At 39.5% G+C, this 20,284-nt stretch overlaps 1 protein-coding gene across 1 annotated transcript in view; it reads right to left on the reverse strand.

The window, feature by feature from the left end:
* Nucleotides 1-20,027, reverse strand: part of VPS41 (VPS41 subunit of HOPS complex) — a 104,039-nt gene extending 84,012 nt beyond the window's left edge. The window contains exons 1-3 of the mRNA XM_080339903.1: nt 19,990-20,027; nt 15,923-15,961; nt 703-810 (exon numbers count right to left, since the gene is read on the reverse strand). Coding sequence (XP_080196029.1) covers nt 703-810; nt 15,923-15,961; nt 19,990-20,010 — 168 coding nt within the window. The 5' untranslated portion in view covers nt 20,011-20,027. The remainder of the gene's footprint in view (nt 1-702; nt 811-15,922; nt 15,962-19,989) is intronic.
* Nucleotides 20,028-20,284: the final 257 nt, after the last annotated feature.

Genomic DNA, 20,284 nt, shown 5'->3' on the forward strand with positions numbered 1-20,284 from the left:
AGTATTTATACAAAACTCAGAAAATAAAATTGTTTAAATCCTAAAGAAACATAAGAAGTTTCTCCTTGTAAGAACAAAGGAATGATTCTTTGCAAAATTTATTTACTTTGCATTGTCCATCACTTTCTCTATTTCATTTTCTTGAATGTCTCAAACCTTTCCAGTATTGGAAGATGTGCATTCTCTCTCCTTGTTTTTAACACACTGACTCAGGAACAGGGAAGTGTTAGTATGACACCCCCCAAGAAAATAAAAGCCAAAGCAAACAGCCATATTAACAGAAACTCAGCTGTCTTCCACAGCTCCATATATGCTAAGCTGGGCCATAGCATGATCAAGTTTGTCTTCAGTGATTCAGCCTGTTCAAATAAGCACAGTATACGCCAATTTATTTTCTGAATAGAGGAAAGTTGGGACTGTATCCCAATTCTAGTTCATAATATTGCCCATAAATGAAATTGAGTGAAATTTTCCCAATGGCTTACATAAACATCCTATCGAACAAATCACTGCACCTTGAATTCCCACCTCATTTTCTACCTGAGAAAGTGTGCACTGTTCAACGCAAGTTTACCATTAATTTTGCTTACATTAGTGTTGGCTTGCACTGCACTTCTAGATTTGGCAGCAGCTCTACACAGAAATATACTGATGGATTATAAGCACAGATAAATATCAAGCAGAAGTTCTATCATATAATACCTTTTCATGCACCGTCATGCAGCTGGCTGCATCCTTCTGGAGAATTTCAGTCACTCCATTAGAAAGTCGTTCATACTTCAGCTTAGGTTCTTCTTCACTCTCATCCTCCTAAATTTTTAAGAATGTATAGAAAAGGGAGCAAAACAAACAAACATTTAGAAGTTCATTTTAAGTAAAGACGAATTAAAAGATATGCCAAAACTATCACACAGCAACAGGCGAAGATGGATCACTATTATCTCGTAACAACAGCCATTCCAATCAGAAGCCAAACTTCCACATTTTTATCACTGGACGGGGCTTGGGTTGTGTTTTTTTGTTATTAATGTCTCTTTTTACTCCAAAGTTCTGGGTGCAAAGACTGTATAGCAGCATATCAATTCAGCTGTAAGAGGCACTTAGTTGATATCCAAAAAGCAGGAAGAAATGTATGTGTGTACGTTAGTCATTCCCAATTTAGAAGAAAAATATAAAAGGGATGGATATGGAAAAATGGATGATGATAAAATAAAGTGTGCCACTGTAGCCACAATTAACTCTAAGCTGAAGCATGCAGGTTACAAGAAACTTCAAGACCTTTACAAGATGCTGCACCTCTGTAGGAAGGATAGAGGCAAAATGCTGTGAACAAAAATAAAAAGAATCCACTAGGAATAAGTTAATTGTATAAAATGCACCAAAGGGGTTTTTTTGGTTTTTTTTAAGGAAAAAAAAAAAGGACCCAGACACAGTATATGCCTATGAATCACCTATATACTCTTCACATTAGGAACTTTTTCTAGTAAATACCAAAGCTTTCCTCTCTTTTTCAAACATGTTAGGTATTATCACACAACCACTATGTAGATGCAAACAAAGATGATGCATCAAGTGACAGAGAATTAATAGAAAGGAGACCAAGCTAAGAAACACAAGCAGCAAATTCATTGGTCAAGGAACACTCAACACATTTATCTCTTAGGAAAAGAAAATCCAAGGTGCAAAACAGCTCTCTGGTCATAGGCATCTATTTGTAACAGATGGTCTACTGAAGTACAATGCCACAGAAAGATTTCATAGGCTTCAGTAAGCCTCAAGTTAATATGACACATGCATAGATGTACAGAAACCCATAAAACATCCCTTGGTCTTCAAGGGGAAACAGTATACTAACAATGTCTCCTACACTCACTATTAGTTCTAATGAACACATCTACATTGAGCGTGTTTCCTCCATAAAACACCTATTTAATCCCTAAACAACCAGAATATACCAGTGCGGTGCTCTAGTAAAAGAGTGCTTTCACTTCCCACCAGCCACTGCTTTCCAGTCCCTAGAGATGAAAATAAAAATACCCAGTGCCAGCCTATGGCAGAAGAACTATATTTGTGCAACATTTTCTTGTAGCTAATGGTGGGAAAAATAAATTTGGAAAAGAGGTGTGTTAACATGTTAATAAGACATATTTTGTTTAAACTGTCTTTGGAGTACTAAAGGCAGTCTTCCCCAAGTCAAATATTACAGCCATTTGCCATGCCTGCTACCATCACACACAGTAATATGTACATACCCTCATACCAAACACATAAAAGCCATAAGGACCTATAGAAACATGCAATATTTAGCTCCATGCTTATATAAATACGCTGCAAACACAGGCCCTTTTAAAATGTTATTTGAGAGTTCTATGACAGAACACAAATGAGATTAATATAGGGATGTCAGCAACCCATGACGTAGCAGTCTGAAGTGAAGTGTCAAAATGTCCACCAAGAAACAATTTTATTCAGTAAATCTAACACTCAAACAAAGTTGTTACTCGACAGAATGACAATGTCAAATTACACGGATGTATATAAATCAGCCAAATTCCGTGCACCTAGAGATCCTTAATAAATGACTGCAGGGTAGAGGGAGGAGGTAAAGTCAAAGAAAAAGGCATATGTGATGGAAGAAAGGCATAAAGGAAGTATGCGTCCATTTTACAGCAATTAATACATTACTGCATTTTATACATTGCTTACAAAGATTACACTTGAAATGCATGGGTAATCACTGAATAAATCCATAAAAGTAAAAATTGAACTCCAGTCATCTAGTTTTTATAAGATCCCACATGTTGCTGGAGTCTGGACATCAAATGTGCAACCAACGTGAAAAGTTAATTCTAGTCTCTTGAGTAGTTTGCATAAAAGCATTCATCCATGGACCATTAGATAAAGTTGCTGTAAATAAGTTTTGCCTGTCTTATTTATGAGTGAAAACTAAGTAATTTCTCCTGCACATGCATATACAAAAAATATATACTTTCAAAAGTCAGTGCACCGAAGCATTCTGCCAGGCTTCAAAAAAGTAAATAAAATGAAAACTTCAAATATTAGGCACAATGATGTACCCATTTCACGCTCTCTTGACAGGTATCTCTTATGTATAGTAAAAGTAAAGCTAAAAGGTGAATTGAAATAGGGTGGGGGGACGTTACCATAAACAAAACAAAATGAAAAAGGTGATGTGCAAAAATCCAAGTTTTCTCTACTGCTCCAGACTCTACCTCATATATTAAATGCATTCGACAATCTCTTATTCAGAGTATCAGAGTCAAATGATTTTAAAGGTATTTTTTCTATCAGGAAAAGCTTTTATGCAGTCTGAACTTCTAAAGTAAACACAAGCCGGTGTTAATAAAAAGCAAATCAATAATTTTTGTTAAATTTTAATAATCCTGAAAACCTACAAATAAAACCATCAGCAGCCTGAGTTGAGATGACAGTTAGCTGTGTTTCTATGACAACCTAGAAGAATAGTACAAGTCCTGACTTGCAGTAAAGCTAAGATACAAACAGAGTGACATTTACCCCATACAAGAAAACTCACAGCTTTCCTTTTATAAGAGGGGGGAAAGAAAAAAAAAAAAAAAAAATCGATTTCTCAACTAACATGGATTTTTTACTAAGTGTATGGCACTTTTAATTAAAGAGAAGTCCTTTAAGCCATCCTAGAGGATTCTAAACATTTGAAAGTAAATTTTATAGCACTGCTTCTTGTACTGCCGCTTAACACTTCTTCTGTATTTTCTGCCTTATAAAAAAAAAAAGAGCAAAACAAGCCCAAGAACACTGAATTTTGAAATTCTTGTCCAATGTACTAAGAGAAAAATGAAATATATACTGCACAAAATGTGTAAAGCACTCCACACATGGCAGCCTTAAGTTCTGGAAGGGATGGAGACCCACAGAGCTGACAGGAGGAAGCTACTTCTGTGGTGTTGTAAAATAATGACCATTTTTCAACCACTGGAATGCTAATTTGAAACTGATATTCCATTTAGTTTTCTTCTTGCCTTTTACTGTTGAAGCTAGCAGTCAAATCGCTGAAAGTATGCTGTAAAGAACCTGTAAAGAACAAGTATCCATAAACATTTCCCATTAAAAGCACATTTCCAATTGAATGAAATACTCTAACCTAACCAGTAAGACTAGTACGAATCCTTCCTTCTAAGAGCTCTTCCATTTGTCACTGCTGAATTCCTGAACTGAAAACAAATTCCTCTTCCCACACCTAACACCTAGTAGGTCTGAAGCTTGCTACCACCTTCTTCTGGAACAGATTTACAAAACAGAGGAGAGCTGCAAACGTGCAGTTAACTCTCAAAAGGCCAGTGCCACTGCAAGGTGTGCTCATCTGCCTTTCCAAATGCAGGGTCACTATCTTCTTCAGATGTTCTGCCCCACCTTCCACAGCTTTGCTTACAGGAACAACTGTGGTGGAATTGTGAGTAGAAAAAAAAAAATAAAATACCTGAAATTGGTCCTTGTGAAGAAAATTTTCAGAAGGAACCTGTGGGCAGTTCCTGGAGTGATTCCATTAGCCCACATTTGCTCCTGCAGCCGAGGATCTGCCCACAGGACAGTCTGTCACATGAACTACATGCTCTGCTGATTGCAGATACTCTAATTATGTTACGGGCACTGACAGCAAAGTGTCATCCTTCCTGCACAATTTGCCCTCAAAGTTTTTCAAAGCCTTTATAGAAATAAACGGTGCATACATTATAAGGCAAGTGCCCTTCCTCTTTGCTGCACATCTCCTGCCCACTTCCAGCTAGAATTCCAATTACTATAGGTGGCCATTCCAGCCCTGTTTACGCCTACAAGTTTTAACCCAGCAAAGCATTTCAACAGAAAGATACTTGAGGTCCATCACTTAAGCAATTTCAAAGCAATTTCACATCCTACAAACAAAGAAACAAACCCCCGCACAGTTCATTTTCTTTTTTTTTTTTCCATGCTTTCTTTCAAGTTCACATCCATTTCAGAGATTCTAAGCAAAATGTTAAATTATCTCATACCCTCATAAGTTAAATGCCATTAGAAGTGCTCTTCCTCTGTGTATCTGAATAGCTAGTGTTTACTAAAAAAAAAAAACCAACCAAAAATGGGAAAGAAAAACTCACTCTTTTGCAAAGTGCAAACCCAACATTATTACACAAAGTGAGAAGAGGCTACTTAGCAATTTGTGAGAGTAACTTTTCTTGACACTTAATACAGACTACTAAGAAACCAGCATTTTTATTTATTTAAACAGTAATCGTTATCTTGGAGAAGGAAAAAAAAATAACCTAATTATAGTTCACTGTTGCTCAGCTAGAAAACCAAGCAGTTTCTTCAGCCTGGTCTGGAGGGCAAGATGCAGGCAATTCTTCACTGCGGCTCTGCAGGGCTGGGTCTACTGACTGGGCTACTCTTGTTTTTGGGATGCCAATGGAAAAGGAAACAAGTGACTCTCCCTGCCACAACAGTGCATGGCTTAGGAAGTGGTACACACCAGGTGATGAAGGAAGGGAAACATCGATCTGCTTTTCTACCTCCAACTTCTCTCCTAAACGTTTTATACCCAGCACGAGCAACTTCTTCTCACACACTCAGCCAGAAATCGTTATTTCAACAGCAATAACCCAGGGGTGAAAGGGCACCGAGCCATGGGAAACAAACAACAACAACAAAAAGGTGCATGGTACTAGGGTCCTACAAGTGGCTCAGCGTAGAGAGGTGCAGCTTTCACTGGGGAACAAGGCATGGACCACGCGACTGCTGTCCTGCTTTGCTGAGGGCAGAGAAAGACAGTGGGCAGGTGGGGAGCACAGAGCAGCAGGCTGGCTACTAGTCACCCACACGTGCTTTTGTATTGCAGACTTCAGTGGGAAAACTACATTATCTGAAGGTTTTTCTCTCTATCACACTTACTGAAGCCAACCTAAAATACTGCTGCATTTCCAGGGGTTCATGGCTTTACACATAGAGGTTGAAGCGGGTGGCTTCTCTTCAAAACACCAGTCAATCCCACCTATAATCCAACTATCCAAAGCCAACAGGTAAATTGTTCTAGCTCCCAGTGTAACACTTCCACTTTTTAAGACTGCAAAGTCCTGAACCGTCACCAGCAAGAGGAAATATAACCCTGCCCATCCCCAATCTCCTCCCTTCCAAATCTGGTGTGCTTTTCCCCTAGCAACCCTCAGATGGAGCTTTGCTGAACACCCGAACCCCCTCAAACACTTCACCTAACCTTCCCAGTCTGGATGCCCATCCCAATTTCAGCATCTTTCAGTGTGCCTGCCAGGACCCTAATTTCTGGAAACTCTCCAAAGAGCAGAAAACATGAAACAGCTGTTTCAAAACCCAGCACAAACTGCTCAGCACATAAACTAACTTTGGATCTAAGGAAGTATGCGACTCCCATACCACCAGCACACCCACACCGCCTCACCAACATGCAGGGGAGCTGACAAGGGGGAAGACCATTGAGCAAGATCATTTGGAAATGCAGATAATTACTGTCCTGCATTTCTGTGTCCTCTTTCCATGCCTTAACAGCATAGATGTTCTTCAAATATATGGAAGGAAAAAGCAATTTTATTTTACTAAGTCAGGGTTCGGATATGCAAGTGAATACACTGTTCATCTGCAATACACAGGAAGATGGCAGGTGAACTAAAAAATTAAACAAAAATCTGCTACAAGTGAAAACATCACATGGGAGGAGCACACGACATAACACATAACAGTTTTAGAAGAAATTAAAAGGCAAGTTGTAACAAATTGCTAATGTCTGATGACGAATTTAAGGACGTAACATCATATTGTCACAAGACAGTTTGGAGATCCCTTCAACTTCCATCATAGGTCATGTTTTAAAGGGCCTGTATTATTCAGTAATAACACCAAACAGGCTGGTTTTGGGTTTTTTGTTTGTTTGGTGGGATTTTTGTTGTTTTGTTGTTGATGTTTTTGCAGTTTTTGGGGCATTTGTTTCTTTGGGGTTTTTTTGGGAACACAAAAAATGAAGGAAAACTCCTAGTCTTTACCTACTAAATGTCTTATCATGCTCATAATTTAAAGTATGATATCATCTTGGTTATACTGTGATGGGGTAAATCAGCCTTCTTCCTTGTTACATTCCCACTTAGCAGTCACAAAACAGCCAGCCTTCATAAATCCTACCCTCACCTTATACCTACTTGCATCAGTTTATCAGTTGTACTTTAAAAACAAGAGGTAAAAGCTTTGAACCAAATATATAAAATTGGAATTGGGGTGACACCTATTAGACATAAAAAGAGATCCTATAATAGCTCTGGACATTTGTCCACTTCCCTCTACCGTAAAAAACAAACTTTGTTTCCTTACAGCGACTTTAAGTAACCTGGCCTCTATTAACACATGCTGCATTGAGCATGTATGCCAGCAGAGTCGTACTCTTCCTCAGCACAACTGGGAAAGCTCATCTTATTTGAAGATGATCAGTTCCAGTCAGAAGTGGTGGGAGGAGGGAGGTTTGCCTTTTAGAAGTCAGATTTCTTCCATTGTAACATCTGACTTCTTCAGTGTTTGCCTCTGACACTGTCATTTTTGAAGGAAACCGACCATAAGACAACCTATTGCCCACCTTTCTGATATGGGAGTCAGAAAAACCCTAGTCCAGCTCAGCTTTCTTCTCACAACAACTGGAACCAAAACACTGGCTTGAAAATTAATTTGCAGAATCATTACTTTTGACTAAAATAGCCGGAAATTCACAACACAAAGATTTACCAAAATTTATGTTTTCATTGTTGCAAAAACGGTAGCGCATTGTTACTTTGTATAAGCAAAAAACACACGAAGTGCGATTTTAAAGCCCATTTAGTTCTTAAAAAGAACTCAAAGAACCTCAGAGTCATGTAGTAAAGATCTTCAAGTAGATGTGGCCATATTTTCTTTTTAAAAAAGATTCCTGTGGTTTAAAATGATGCAAACACCACACCTTCCCATGCTTAGGTCTTACCCTGCCTTATTTTAAAATAAAAACAAAGCCACAAGCAAAAGAGAAGAAAGCACTCTGTCCTCCACTGTTTCGGCAGATATATCCACTTGTGCTGAAGAAACAAGTGACACAGAGCAAACAGGGAGAATTATAGTAGAAGAATACAGAACTATTGCAACGTGCAGCTTCACCGTGACCTCTTCTCCATCCCTAGGACAGGGTTTCCAGACTTGTGTTACCATCTCAACGATAAAGGGACCACCTATGCTATTTTCAGGATTAGGATCCTGACGCAATTTCTCTCAATGCAGTCAAATCCCTATCACTAAAGGGATGCCAAGAAAAACTCAGAATAAGGCCTTTAACCTTCAAAAGCCCATTTTGCTAGATAGCGTACAAACAGGAACAGAATTTCATTGCAAGTTATTTTATTTACCTTGCCGAACTTAAATACTGAGCACTTTACCAGATCTCTGGAGGCTAAAAACTTACCAAGAGAACATCAACTTTTCTTTCTCCATTACTTTCATATTGAAAATATTGTTTTCACAAGAAAATCTTAACAAAGCAGAAAAAATAAATTACTGTGTTTAAGAATAAGAATAGCAAAGAACCTTTCGCTTAGATGTCAGTGGTTCAAAAGCAGGGAAAGCAACAGTGAATGAAAGCCAAACAATTTCCTATAAAAAGAGTGCCATATTATAAAATTACTGATGTCTAGTGACAATCCGGTAGTAACTTCAACAAAGATGCAAATTAGTGAAGTTGGGATGGACAACATATCATTATCTTTGTAAAAGACCTAATATAGTTTGGAATAAACATTACAGCCATTTGGAATAAATACTAAAAACCTACTCAAGCTTCCAACCCGTATGAGAACTATTTTCTATTCTGCAACTATTGCCACACAGGACAACAAAAGGCATGGAGACTGAAATTTATAAACCATGAAAACACATTTGTGACTTAACGCTGCTGAAATATTTCTCTCTAATTCTATAGTGAAAATACAGTAATGTTAGCTCAGTGAAGGAAGTGAAGTGAATAACCTCCCATCCAGGTCCTTTATGGTTCCTCAGATGGCAAATTGCCAATACTTTTCCAGTATCTGGCTGTAAAATTGGCAAATATGGATTAGGATGGTAAAATTTCACACGGGAGCTTTGTGTTCTTCCCATTCATTTTCTGCAGGGATTTATTTAATCCCTTCACCTCTTTGAGAAAATGCAGATATATACCAGGAGCAAGGAATTAAGATGATACGGCTGCCTGTGAATATGTATCAAAATGGGCTGCATTCACAGTATGAAATGACACACAGATGATAGGCAAAGCGGAGAGCATTTTATTTCTTCGTGAAACTTGTGGTATAGAGAATGTCACACTGTTTCTGCAGAACAGCAATTGAAGATTCACTCCTATCGGTTTGAAGGAGCTGGGCACCAGCCAAGTTATGAAGCATAAGTAACACACAGGTGACATACTGTACATGAGCAATCATCATAAATGGCATGTAAAAAAAAAAAAAAGGTAGTAAAAAGTCCATACAATACAATTTGGTTTCACTTCATAGAATCATTTCAGTTGGAAGAGACCCTCAGGATCACCGAGTCCAACCATAACCTAAACTAACTCTAGCACTAAACCATGTCCCTAAGAACCTTGTCTAAAAGCCTTTTTAAACACCTCCAGGAATAGTGACTCCACCACTTCCCTGGGCAGCCTGTTCCAATGCCTGACAACACTTTCCGTGAAGATTTTTTTCCTAATTAACATCCAATCTGAACTTTCCCTGCTACATCTTGAGGCCATTTCCTCTTATCCTGTCACTTGCTACTTGGGAGAAGAGACCAACACCCTTCATGCTACAACCTCCTGTCAGGTAGTTGCAGACAGTGATAAGGTCTCCCCTCAGCCTCCTTTTCTCCAAGCTAAACAACCTCAGTTCCCTCAGCCACTCTGCATAAGACTTGTGCTCCAGGTCCCTCACCAGCCTCATCGCCCTCCTCTGAACTCTCTCCAGCACCTCAATGTCCTTCTTACGATGAGGGGTCGAAAACTGAACACAGTATTCAAGGTGGGGCATCAGCAGTGCCGAATACAGTGGCACAATCACTCCTCTAGTCCTGCTGACCTGATACAAGCCATGATGCTGGTGGCCTTTCTGGTCACCTGGGCACACTGCTGGCTCATGTTCAGCTGGCTGTCAATCAGCACTCCCAGATCCCTCTCTGCCAGGCAGCTTTCCAGCCACTCTTCCCCGAGCTTTATTTTATTTCACTCGTTTTGTGCACGGCACAGAACATCGTAAAACTTTCAAATCCACTTCAGCAGTCAGAAGCACAGGATCAGCTCATCCATAGCAAGTACACCACACAGAGGCACCACAGGATGGGCCATTTCATCTTCAGTGTCCAAATCCAGTTCCAACAGTGAAAGATCCAACCAGTTCAAACATCAATGAAACTATGCATTTCTACTTGTACTTTCCTTTTGCTGAGTAAGGAACTCGGGTAAACATTTGTTTCCCTCATGAACACTACTCCAGCAGCCCGGTTGCCAGCGTGTGATGTACTGCATATGAAAACCCCACAGAGCAGTTTTGGGAACAGCAGTTTTTAAAGTTCATCTGCTCACCACACTGTGCGAACTAAATGGTAAATAGCTGAATTTCCCCATTACATTCCTTTTTTCAGGCCAAGAGCTTTATTCCACCCATATGAATGCATTTAGTATTTCGTAAAAGCTGCATCTGCATACTCCGTTAACACAGTAGCTTCGCAATTGCATTTAATTTATGTAATACTAACACGCACAGCAGCGTTTTTACTTTTTATGTATTCCACAACACACAGATAGAACAGGCGCTTCTGGTTAATATTAATAGCTCATTAAATGAGGTATCTAATTTTCACTCAAAACCAGAAGATATTAAAAGAATATAGCAATAATCCATTTTTCCTGCAAGTCAATCCTCTAACGATGTATATTATAATGTTAGTTACTAGTCACTGCAAACTTGTTTTTCAAATTAATGTATGAAAAGATTCCATTTAAACTTCAATAAATAATTTACTATGCTCACCCTACTGACTCAAATTGATAAATTATTTGCATGATACATTTCTCATTAATAAGGAGGTGAATTTTCTATTTGGAATTTATATATCTTTTCCTTCCATTTTCCCCATTTAAAAGGCCAATTTCACTTAAAGCCAGAAAGGGGGAAGTAACCTCTCTTCAGACTGCTCAGGTGTGTGAAACAGAACATGCTTTTTGAGCATTTTTCTCCCATTTTTAAAACAACTGGAAGAGAAAAATAGCATCCTAGTGTAGAGCTATTCAATAATAAGGAAAAAAAGGCATGATGAAAAGAAGTACTTTGCCAAAGGTCAGACAGGAGACAAAAAAAATTAAGTTGGACTGAGGTACAGTAGCCAAATCTACTTTTCAACCATCCATTTTTGGTTGCAATGGTGATGCCTCCTCAAAAGCTACTAGCCACAGAAGAGCTCACATCTTCCAGCCCAATGCTCTACACTCCCTGGTAAAAGAACATTTTGATGGAAACAGGGTACGACAAGGAGCCTTTTTTACCAGATGCTTTATTTATTTGAAATTATTTAATTGCTTTGACCTAATCCAGACCCAGCCTACAGGACTAAGATCTGGACTGAACTGAAAAGGAAAATAAAACATCAAGGCTTTTTAGTTGCCTCTTTTTATGGCTTACATGTTCCCTAACTGTGTTCCTGCTCTGATCAGTTTTCAAAACCTTAAAGAAAAAAAACACTACCAATTGCCGCTGTAAAAGTGTATCAATGAGGGATATTTCTAAACCACCATAAACTGTCTGAGCACTGAGTTCATCAAGAATTTCTACAATACTTGCCTCTCTACAAACTCTGACTTTGTTTATATAGTGTTTGAATAACTAAAAGAAGAAACTAAATGAACAAACGTATTCCTTTCACAGGGCACCAGTAATCAAAAATCAGAATACAGGACAAAAAAAAATTAAGACTAGGAGATGTAAAATTGGAACTGCTAGAATGGAAACATACAGAACACTGAAGAATAGCACACACAAGTACCTAGTAAAAAAAACCAGCAGTGCATATATTAATGAAACTTCTTAAAAAAAATTACTTTTAATAAATTTTTGCAGAAAATTAACATCTGCATCCATCCGCCTTTTTTGTTTGTTGGTTTCTTTTAACAGGCCAACAAAAAGTTTATCCTAAACTGCAGCACCTACCAAAATAAATAAGTAAATAAATAAATGAAAAATCACTGAAACTCCTTACATAATTACAAGATCATTTCATGGGACATAGTACTTATTGCATGATTTCTGTGACACTTATTCTTGAAAAGGTGCTCCCTGTGAAGAAGATCCATACTAGACTAGAGCAATCTGCTCATGTCCCCAGCAGTAGATTAGAAAGGAACAGAAAACTTTAACAACCAAACAATGAAATTCCAGGATGATAGCTTTGATTCCCTCATCAAGTAGGAAGGTTCTGGGTTTTGATACATTATATTTTCAGTACCTCATACTCACATATGGGGTTTCAAACCCTCTCCTTACTTCTCAGAGGTAGGAAACTATTGCTCCATTTTGTAAGGGGAGGAAGGCAGGGAGACACACAGGTAAGGAAGAGGCAGAGCATTATTAACCCGTACATGATGCCCAAGGTTGAGACAGAAGCTGTAGGTCCTAGGACCCCAAGGCATGGTTCCAAAGACATGTGCAAGTTACCTGAAATAACTGTTACTAATTTATGCAGACCAGTAATTTTCCAGGCTCCAATATGAGCTTTTATCAACACAAATCGAGTCTCAATAGGATTGTTTTGTGCATTACCTATAGGGTGAAAACAAAAATAACATTCACCTGACCTCACAAGATTTCACAGTGTAACGTAATGAATGGTGACTCTGCTGGGCTGTGCAACTACACCACACTGTAAATATACACATTCTATAACAATACAGTGCAGAGCAGCATGAAGGTTCAAGGAGACTCAAGCTGGCTCTTTAATAAGCTTTCTTTTGAATTAAGAGATACCAAACCAGTTCCTCTCTTCATACAACGCAAGTGATTCATGGGTGCATTTCAAGATACACACTGTTGTGTGCGCTACTGTACTCTTAATTATTCCTTCTTTTAAAGAAGATCACTTGTTTTAAACTAAAATAAACATGTTCAACTTGCTCCACAACAGTCCATTATGTAATATATCAGGATTCACTCATTAAAAGCAAAACTTTCAAAGACAAAATGACAAGCTGATCAGCAGCACCAACTCAAATGCAAGAAAAATACCATTGTGCATCTCACCTTGCCACCACATTGCACTGCTACTGAAGAAAGCTTAACTGTTCACTTACACCTTTATTAGCATCATCTTTTGCTAAGTATCTACCTGACAGAAAACAGCTCAACTAAGTAAGATTTTACAGAAACTGACATATCACAAAGAAGAAAATTATTTTTAAAACAGAAATTCAGATTCAGGTTGTACATAATTTATGCAGACTTTTTTCCTCCACAGTTAACAAACAGTCAAAAATCAGGTTACTTTGCTGTCTATTTTTAAGATCTCATCAAATGCGACAGTCCAAACCTGTAGCTCCAGGTGCTGTAGAATAAAACTAATGTTTGACTCTTTACTAAGATAATGGCACAGCAGTAAAAAAAAAAATACAGAAAAAAATTCCATATTTTGTTTATACATCCAGTTGAGACAGGGATATCATTTACTCAAAACCATGAATTCCAGAATTACATTCCTCCACAACAGAAAAGACTTCTACAGTATAACCTGGATGTGTCATGTGCCCTCTGAAGCCAATAGTAATAATTTTCCATTTTATGGGAACTATTTAAATTAAGTGCAAGACCAACTGTATATGCAAAAATCTTTATTACAATGACGATAAGATGCCTAGAAATTCCACATCATAAATACTGTATTTTTTAATAAGTAAAACTAGACACAGGCTGCAATGATTAGAGTCTCAAATTCTAGTACTGCCACCATAAAATCCACCCCTGATTATTCAAAATACGAGCCACCCAAAAGAAATAATATAATTTCATTATTACAGGAGCTAAAAGTGAACCCGTCAGTTCAATCATATCTCTGATCATGTTTCGAATAATATAAGCAAGGACTGGCAATGCTTAGAGTTTGTGATTCTACCACTATTTTTGGTTTCTATCTGAATGACATTAGAGACGGTCTAATGGGTGATGTAAACATTAAGACTGAAAATTGTTCACTACTTCCTTTAAGTACTTTCTAAACATGGTTTCAAAGTTTCATGTCATCAGCTATCTGCTTATTGAGAAGACACTACAGACTGAACTTCCTATTCAAAGACAACTCATGAAAAGCACAGGCATGAGAATGACAATTGGATTGTTCTCTAGATCCAACCTCTACATCCTCAAAATGAAAGTTTCCTTTTCAGTTCTCTGCATATGTGAAATTAACACTAGAAATAGACATCAACTTTAACAGAGGTCTTGTTGAAACTTTATGACTTTCAATTTTGTGAAAGCTGCATGATGCCTATTTTTATGGAAGGTAAAAACAAACAAAACCCCAACAACCTGCCAACACGCTTATGATTAATTCTCCTGTAAGTACTTATTTAGTATGGGCTGAAATGTTGACAGGTCATTAAAAGGGCCTCTAAAACAAGTTCTCACTTGCAACAGGCTTTAAAGTAAAAAAAAAATCACATGCCTCAGCAGGTATTTGTGTTCACTATCCTGTGAATGTCAACCCTTGAGGAGATCACTGTTCTACTAAATAAAGTGTCATTGCCCAGTACTTGTCTATTTGCACTTCACATAACAAAGCAACATCCAGAGTGAAACCATTTCACATTGGGCAAAAAAGTCTGGTCCAGGTGGCTGTTCCACATGGCAACATTATAGGGCCAAAGAAATCCCTGCTTCTCACTGGGAATGCGCTACGATGGCACTGCAGACAGCCACTCGTGAAAGGCAAAGAGGAAAATAAGCTATCCCGGAAGAAATAAAGCCACCATCCTCTACAAAAATATTTTTTTCAGAATTCACCACTGCAGTATCCACTGTCTTGGAAATTAGGATTTCTGTCTGCTTAGTGCTTAAACCCAGATCCCAAGCATGACGATTTGTCCCTAGATAAAGAACAGAAGATCTTGCTAACAGCAAGTCCACTGAAGCTTTGGGAGTCTTGAAGCCACTTTCACTTCGAAACATAATGGGTGAAAACAGGTTATATCCTGCTCTGTGTCATCTGTCCTTGCTGATGGCCACAACAGAAGTTGCTCGGCCACCCTGGACCGCACTGAACTCAAGTATCTCCTTCCAGATCTCTCATGACTCCTTCAATGATGGCAGGTTTGGAGACAGTTTAAGGACAAATTTTTGAACCCTCTGCACCTCCCTTTCCCTCCTCACCTCCAGCCCACTTTTTCCAGCACCCACAATAGGATAGGCAGATGTCTCCAGAACATGAGACAATTTTTGACAAAATATCATCTTAAGAACAGAGATTCTACCGAACATTACTAAATCTAGATCGTGAAGCTCTTAAAATAACACAGTAATTACCCAAATGTTGTATTACTGCATATATAATTATACTGACAATTAAATTTTCGTTTCATCAAAACAGAAGTGTATGCACTTTAATTTGTCTCTCAACATAATTCATTTTACTATGATGGGGCGATCACAGAGGTTGTTTTAATATAAAGAAGCTTCTAATAGCAAATCACAGCTCCTTTTTAATAATTTAAGCCCACATTAACATTCTGTGCTACATAGTACCAGCAAAACTTCTGAAAACCAGTGAGGTAGTGTTTTCCCTCCATAGTGAAAAAGAATAAGCACTGACAGACTCAAATGTGAAGCAATTTAAACAGGCTTACCTCAGATTCATCTGTTGATTCCTCATTAGACCTTGCTTCCTGAAAATGACACAAAGGGGAAATTAGCTACACACATATATAACTGAGCAGTATTCCCCTTTTAGAAGTACTTTTTAAACCTTTTTTGAGAAACAGAAGACAAAGTGGAAGCAACTCAAGTTCAGAGTTGCCATCCTTTCCCTTCATATCCAATTTGTGCTTTCACTTCCAATCTCGTGCCACACTGACAGTCAGTGGCACCAGTTGACTGTGATACTGCTGTCAGTCACCCTAAAAGAGAGAGTGACTGGATCATCTGAGAATCTGTCCCTGTGAAAGCTTTCATCCTTCCAGAAGTGGTAGCAAGTTTTGCAAAGCACCTTCCCATGTCTTGACTTGCAAGGCAGAATGGCATTCTCAAGCAACCCACAAACTAGCTCTAGTATTCAACTATTCAGGTGTTAATAGACTTATTTAAAAAATGAAGTAACTTCAAACCATTTTCCATATAAATCTGGTATTTATGACATTTTGCTTTCCTTCCCACATCAATGCAAGCCATGCGGCTTCCTCTTGCCTTTGAAGCAACTGTACCTTTAAAACATCTCACAATTGTACCTTTAAAACATCTCTGCCTGGCACGATAATGATTCTTACTGTCCTACAAAAAAAAAATTTGGTAAGTCAACTCCTGCTAATCCCTCACCTGTCCACTGCAAAAATCTGCTGATGCAATGCCTCCTCAAAGAGGTCAGCAAAATGAAGATTTACTTAACGTATTTATCGTTATCAGTATCAATAAAAGGCAACAACTAATACGCTGACAGTGAATGTAAGCATTTTAACAACAAAATATGATATAAACAAAGACCAAGCAAGAGAGAAGGGAGCATTTCAAATCCTATGAAGCAGTATTCAGACAGTAAGATAAATAGGTACAGAATTTTACCAGAGAAGGGGAGGAAATAAAAAAGAGACAGTTGCCAAGAGTTTAAAGAGAAATGGAAAAGGAAGAAAATTTAATGCACTGACAACAAGTGTCATCTTTAGTTTGTCACATTTTATTTTCCCTCTTTATAAAATGCACTGACTGTGAACTCTAGGCAAAAAGCAAATGTCTCATTTGCATGAGTGGAGGTTCACCTGTAGTGACCATCAGAACAGATTAGAGATAGAGATGAAGAGAAGAAAAGCAGCATTTCTGTTTGCTACTTGAAACTCAGTGCAAGGTGTTACCATAATTACTGCCATCTGTTTCCTCTATTTTACTCATCACAGCCAGGCCCACCTCTAAAACACACACCCCATAGAAGGGTTATGTGTGTAGACTATATTCACAACATGAGTTGGGAAATTATGAGTAGAAAGAACATGGTAGTCAATGGAAGATGAAGAGGGATTAAAATCCTCGCATACTTTCAAGCTTAGGTTTCACTTTGCAAGTACAACTGTTCGTCCATCAGTCTCACTATCTCTATTCACAAGATGCAGTTACCTGATAGGAAATAACAATTTTGTTATATATAATCTCTGTCCATCTTAAATGCTACTTAGCAATTAATAATGGACAACAGAACTGAAATACCATGATGTAACACTGCGAGCCTATTGGACAAGCAAGAACAACACATGCAGTCCAATGTACAATATCGCTAGATTCCTAACAGAATAACTGCCTTTCTCTCCTGAATACTGAGAAACTGCCTACTCAACTCTTTACAAATGAAAACTATTAGCTCTACCACTTCGATATTTTGATACAATTCACATAGTTAGTATCAACAGATTGTTTGAAAAAAATAATCTGTTCTCCCAAACAAAACAAGAAATTACAGCAAGTGCCGTTTTTGCTGGTACACATGAGACTTTCTACTGCAGCTATACCACAGCCACCACCACTCCCACTTCTCATTGTTTGGCTACTCAAAACACAAATGTAGGGAAAGTCGCAGATGAGAATTTTCAGGATGAGCTCACTAACACCACACAGACAGATTCACACACGTGCTGAGGAGAGCAAGCTGCTGTTACACCAGGTGATCTTTACATCCATATGAGTCACTTTAACAATAAAGATTACACTGAGTTGCAAGTTGCTGTCTGCAAGGGCAACACTGGCCTACAAAATCAGGGCACACCAGAACTTGATTCAAATAATCAATCTATGTGAACCAAGAAAATATCAATGTGTTTTGATGTGGGGCATGTACCCTGGGTATCCCTACTGTATTCACAAGCCACTGTAACTACAAAATTTCATAAATGGTATACAAATTCAGGCAAATGCTTCATGGCCTTTATGTTTTACTCAGAAAACAACATGCAAAAATTCAGAGGGAGTCTTGGCTTAGGAAAGAAATGCTGAAACTGTATTTGTTCCCTGAAAAAGAACTTAGCTGAAGATGCTTAGAACTGGCATTTACCTATTAACTCACTTTGCTAGCAACTTACTATGAAAAGCTTTTTGCCCAAGTTCTCCCAGACAGGCAAACTAGAAGAGCAAACTGCAGTTTTGACTGCCCTGGGATTTGTTAGGTTACCCTCCCCTCCCTCCAAATACATGAACTGAGAGGACTTCCCCCACTTCTACTTTTTGGTAGCCTTGTACTGTGAAAAGAAAATCCCTCAACAGGGATTTGTAGATGACCGGAATCCCAAATTATGTAGGAAGAGTTGCACTGGTAGGTCTTAGACTCTAGGGGAAAATCAGCAGTACACTTCAGCCAGCTGTTGCTTGAGTAGCCTAAGAACAGAGAAAGTGAACAATGATGAGGAAGCCACAGAAATGTGAAGTAAACTCTCACCATTATAGTCTCTCACTTAGCAGATCCAACATAACTTCTCAACAAACTCTTAATCTGGATTTCCAATATGATGGGCATAGGCTATTTCCTTTCCTGCCCTTATGTAATCAGATGATATCAACTATGTTTTTAGGCCCATAACTTAAAGCTGCTGGGAGGGGAAAACCATAGAACTTGGGTTTCACAGAAACTGTGCCACCACTCACCTACATGTGGAGCACACACATCCCTTGCAGGAGGGGTGTGCACACTCCCCAGAGGAAAGAGACAGAGGCAAGCAAGGAAACTTTCCTATGACAGTCCAAGGAGAGCAAAACACAGGCTGTTTTAATCTCTTATATTATTAAAGAAGGTAAGATTGTTTTTTTTACAGTTGGTTTTATCCCAAGAACCATTTCAAACGCTGCCACCAAAGCAGGCAATGAAGCCGCCCCCAAAGACACCAGCCTCTCCTGGAAAGCCTCTGACAGCAGGGAAGGTGGAAAACAGATGCCAATTTCCAATAAAGGCCAATTCCTTTGAGTTGTTTCCAATAAAGTCCAATTCCTGAGAGTTTAAGCCTCTCCCACATTTAAACATTTAAGACAGACAAAGACCACACAGCTTAGTTATATGTCTAAAAGAAAACTCCTGGCTCAGCAAAGACACATTGAGAAAGTATCTGAATGGGCTCCAAACTTCACTTCTTGCTTTTATTTTATATTTTTATTGGGAAGGCGCATTTGTAGGGAAACACCCACATTAGAGAACCACGGGTCACAAACACCAAACTCCTCAAATTTTATCTCAGGAAAAAACTTTCCTGACGAGATAAACCTGTTCGTGTCTCCTGTACCACCGGGTACACGACAGCTTCTCAACCATTTGAGACGGACCCTTTGGCTCTTTAATCCTGGCTCTACGGGGGTGCCAGCTGCATTTCTAAACCTCTCCCACCCAGTTCCCAGGTTCCCGCATGGGGTGTTGATTTACAAAGCGGAGCCCTCACGACTTGCGCCGCTCTCCCGCGGCCGTTTATTAGACAAGACCCGACAAGCAGGCTCTGGCGGGCCCGTCCGCGGAGCGCGGACAGGGAGAGGCGGCCTCGCCCCGCCGCCTCCATCTCCTCTGCCCCGGCGCTGCGAGGACCTGCTGCCGCTCCTGCCCCGCCGCCGGCCCTCGCAGCCTCCGCAGGGCTGGGCTGCCGCCCTCGACCCCCTCACACACGCGGGGTTCCTTCGCCCCTCTGCTCCCGCCGCCCCGCTCCTCGCCCCCTCCGCCGGGGCGCGCCCCCGCGGCCTCTACCTTCTCCTCGGCTTCCGCCATGGCGCGGCCGCGGAGCCGTCATGTGAAGGGCAGGAAGCCGATGGGAGCCGAGGAACCCTGGGAAATGTAGTTTCGGAGGACGGTGTGTTTGTTGTTTGGTTTTTTTGGGGGGGTTGGTTTTGGTGTTGGCGTTGTTTTATGTTGTTGTTCGTTATTTTGGAGGGTGAGCGGGGGGTGGCCGTTGCCCAGCGGCGGGAACGGCGGCGCTGCCTCACGACACACGCAAAGGGCAGGCTGGGCCCACATCCCAGTCAGGTTTTCCTTCTGCCCTCCT

Source organism: Nesoenas mayeri, assembly GCF_963082525.1.
Source record: "Nesoenas mayeri genome assembly, chromosome: 2".
Classification (NCBI taxonomy): Eukaryota; Metazoa; Chordata; class Aves; order Columbiformes; family Columbidae; genus Nesoenas; species Nesoenas mayeri.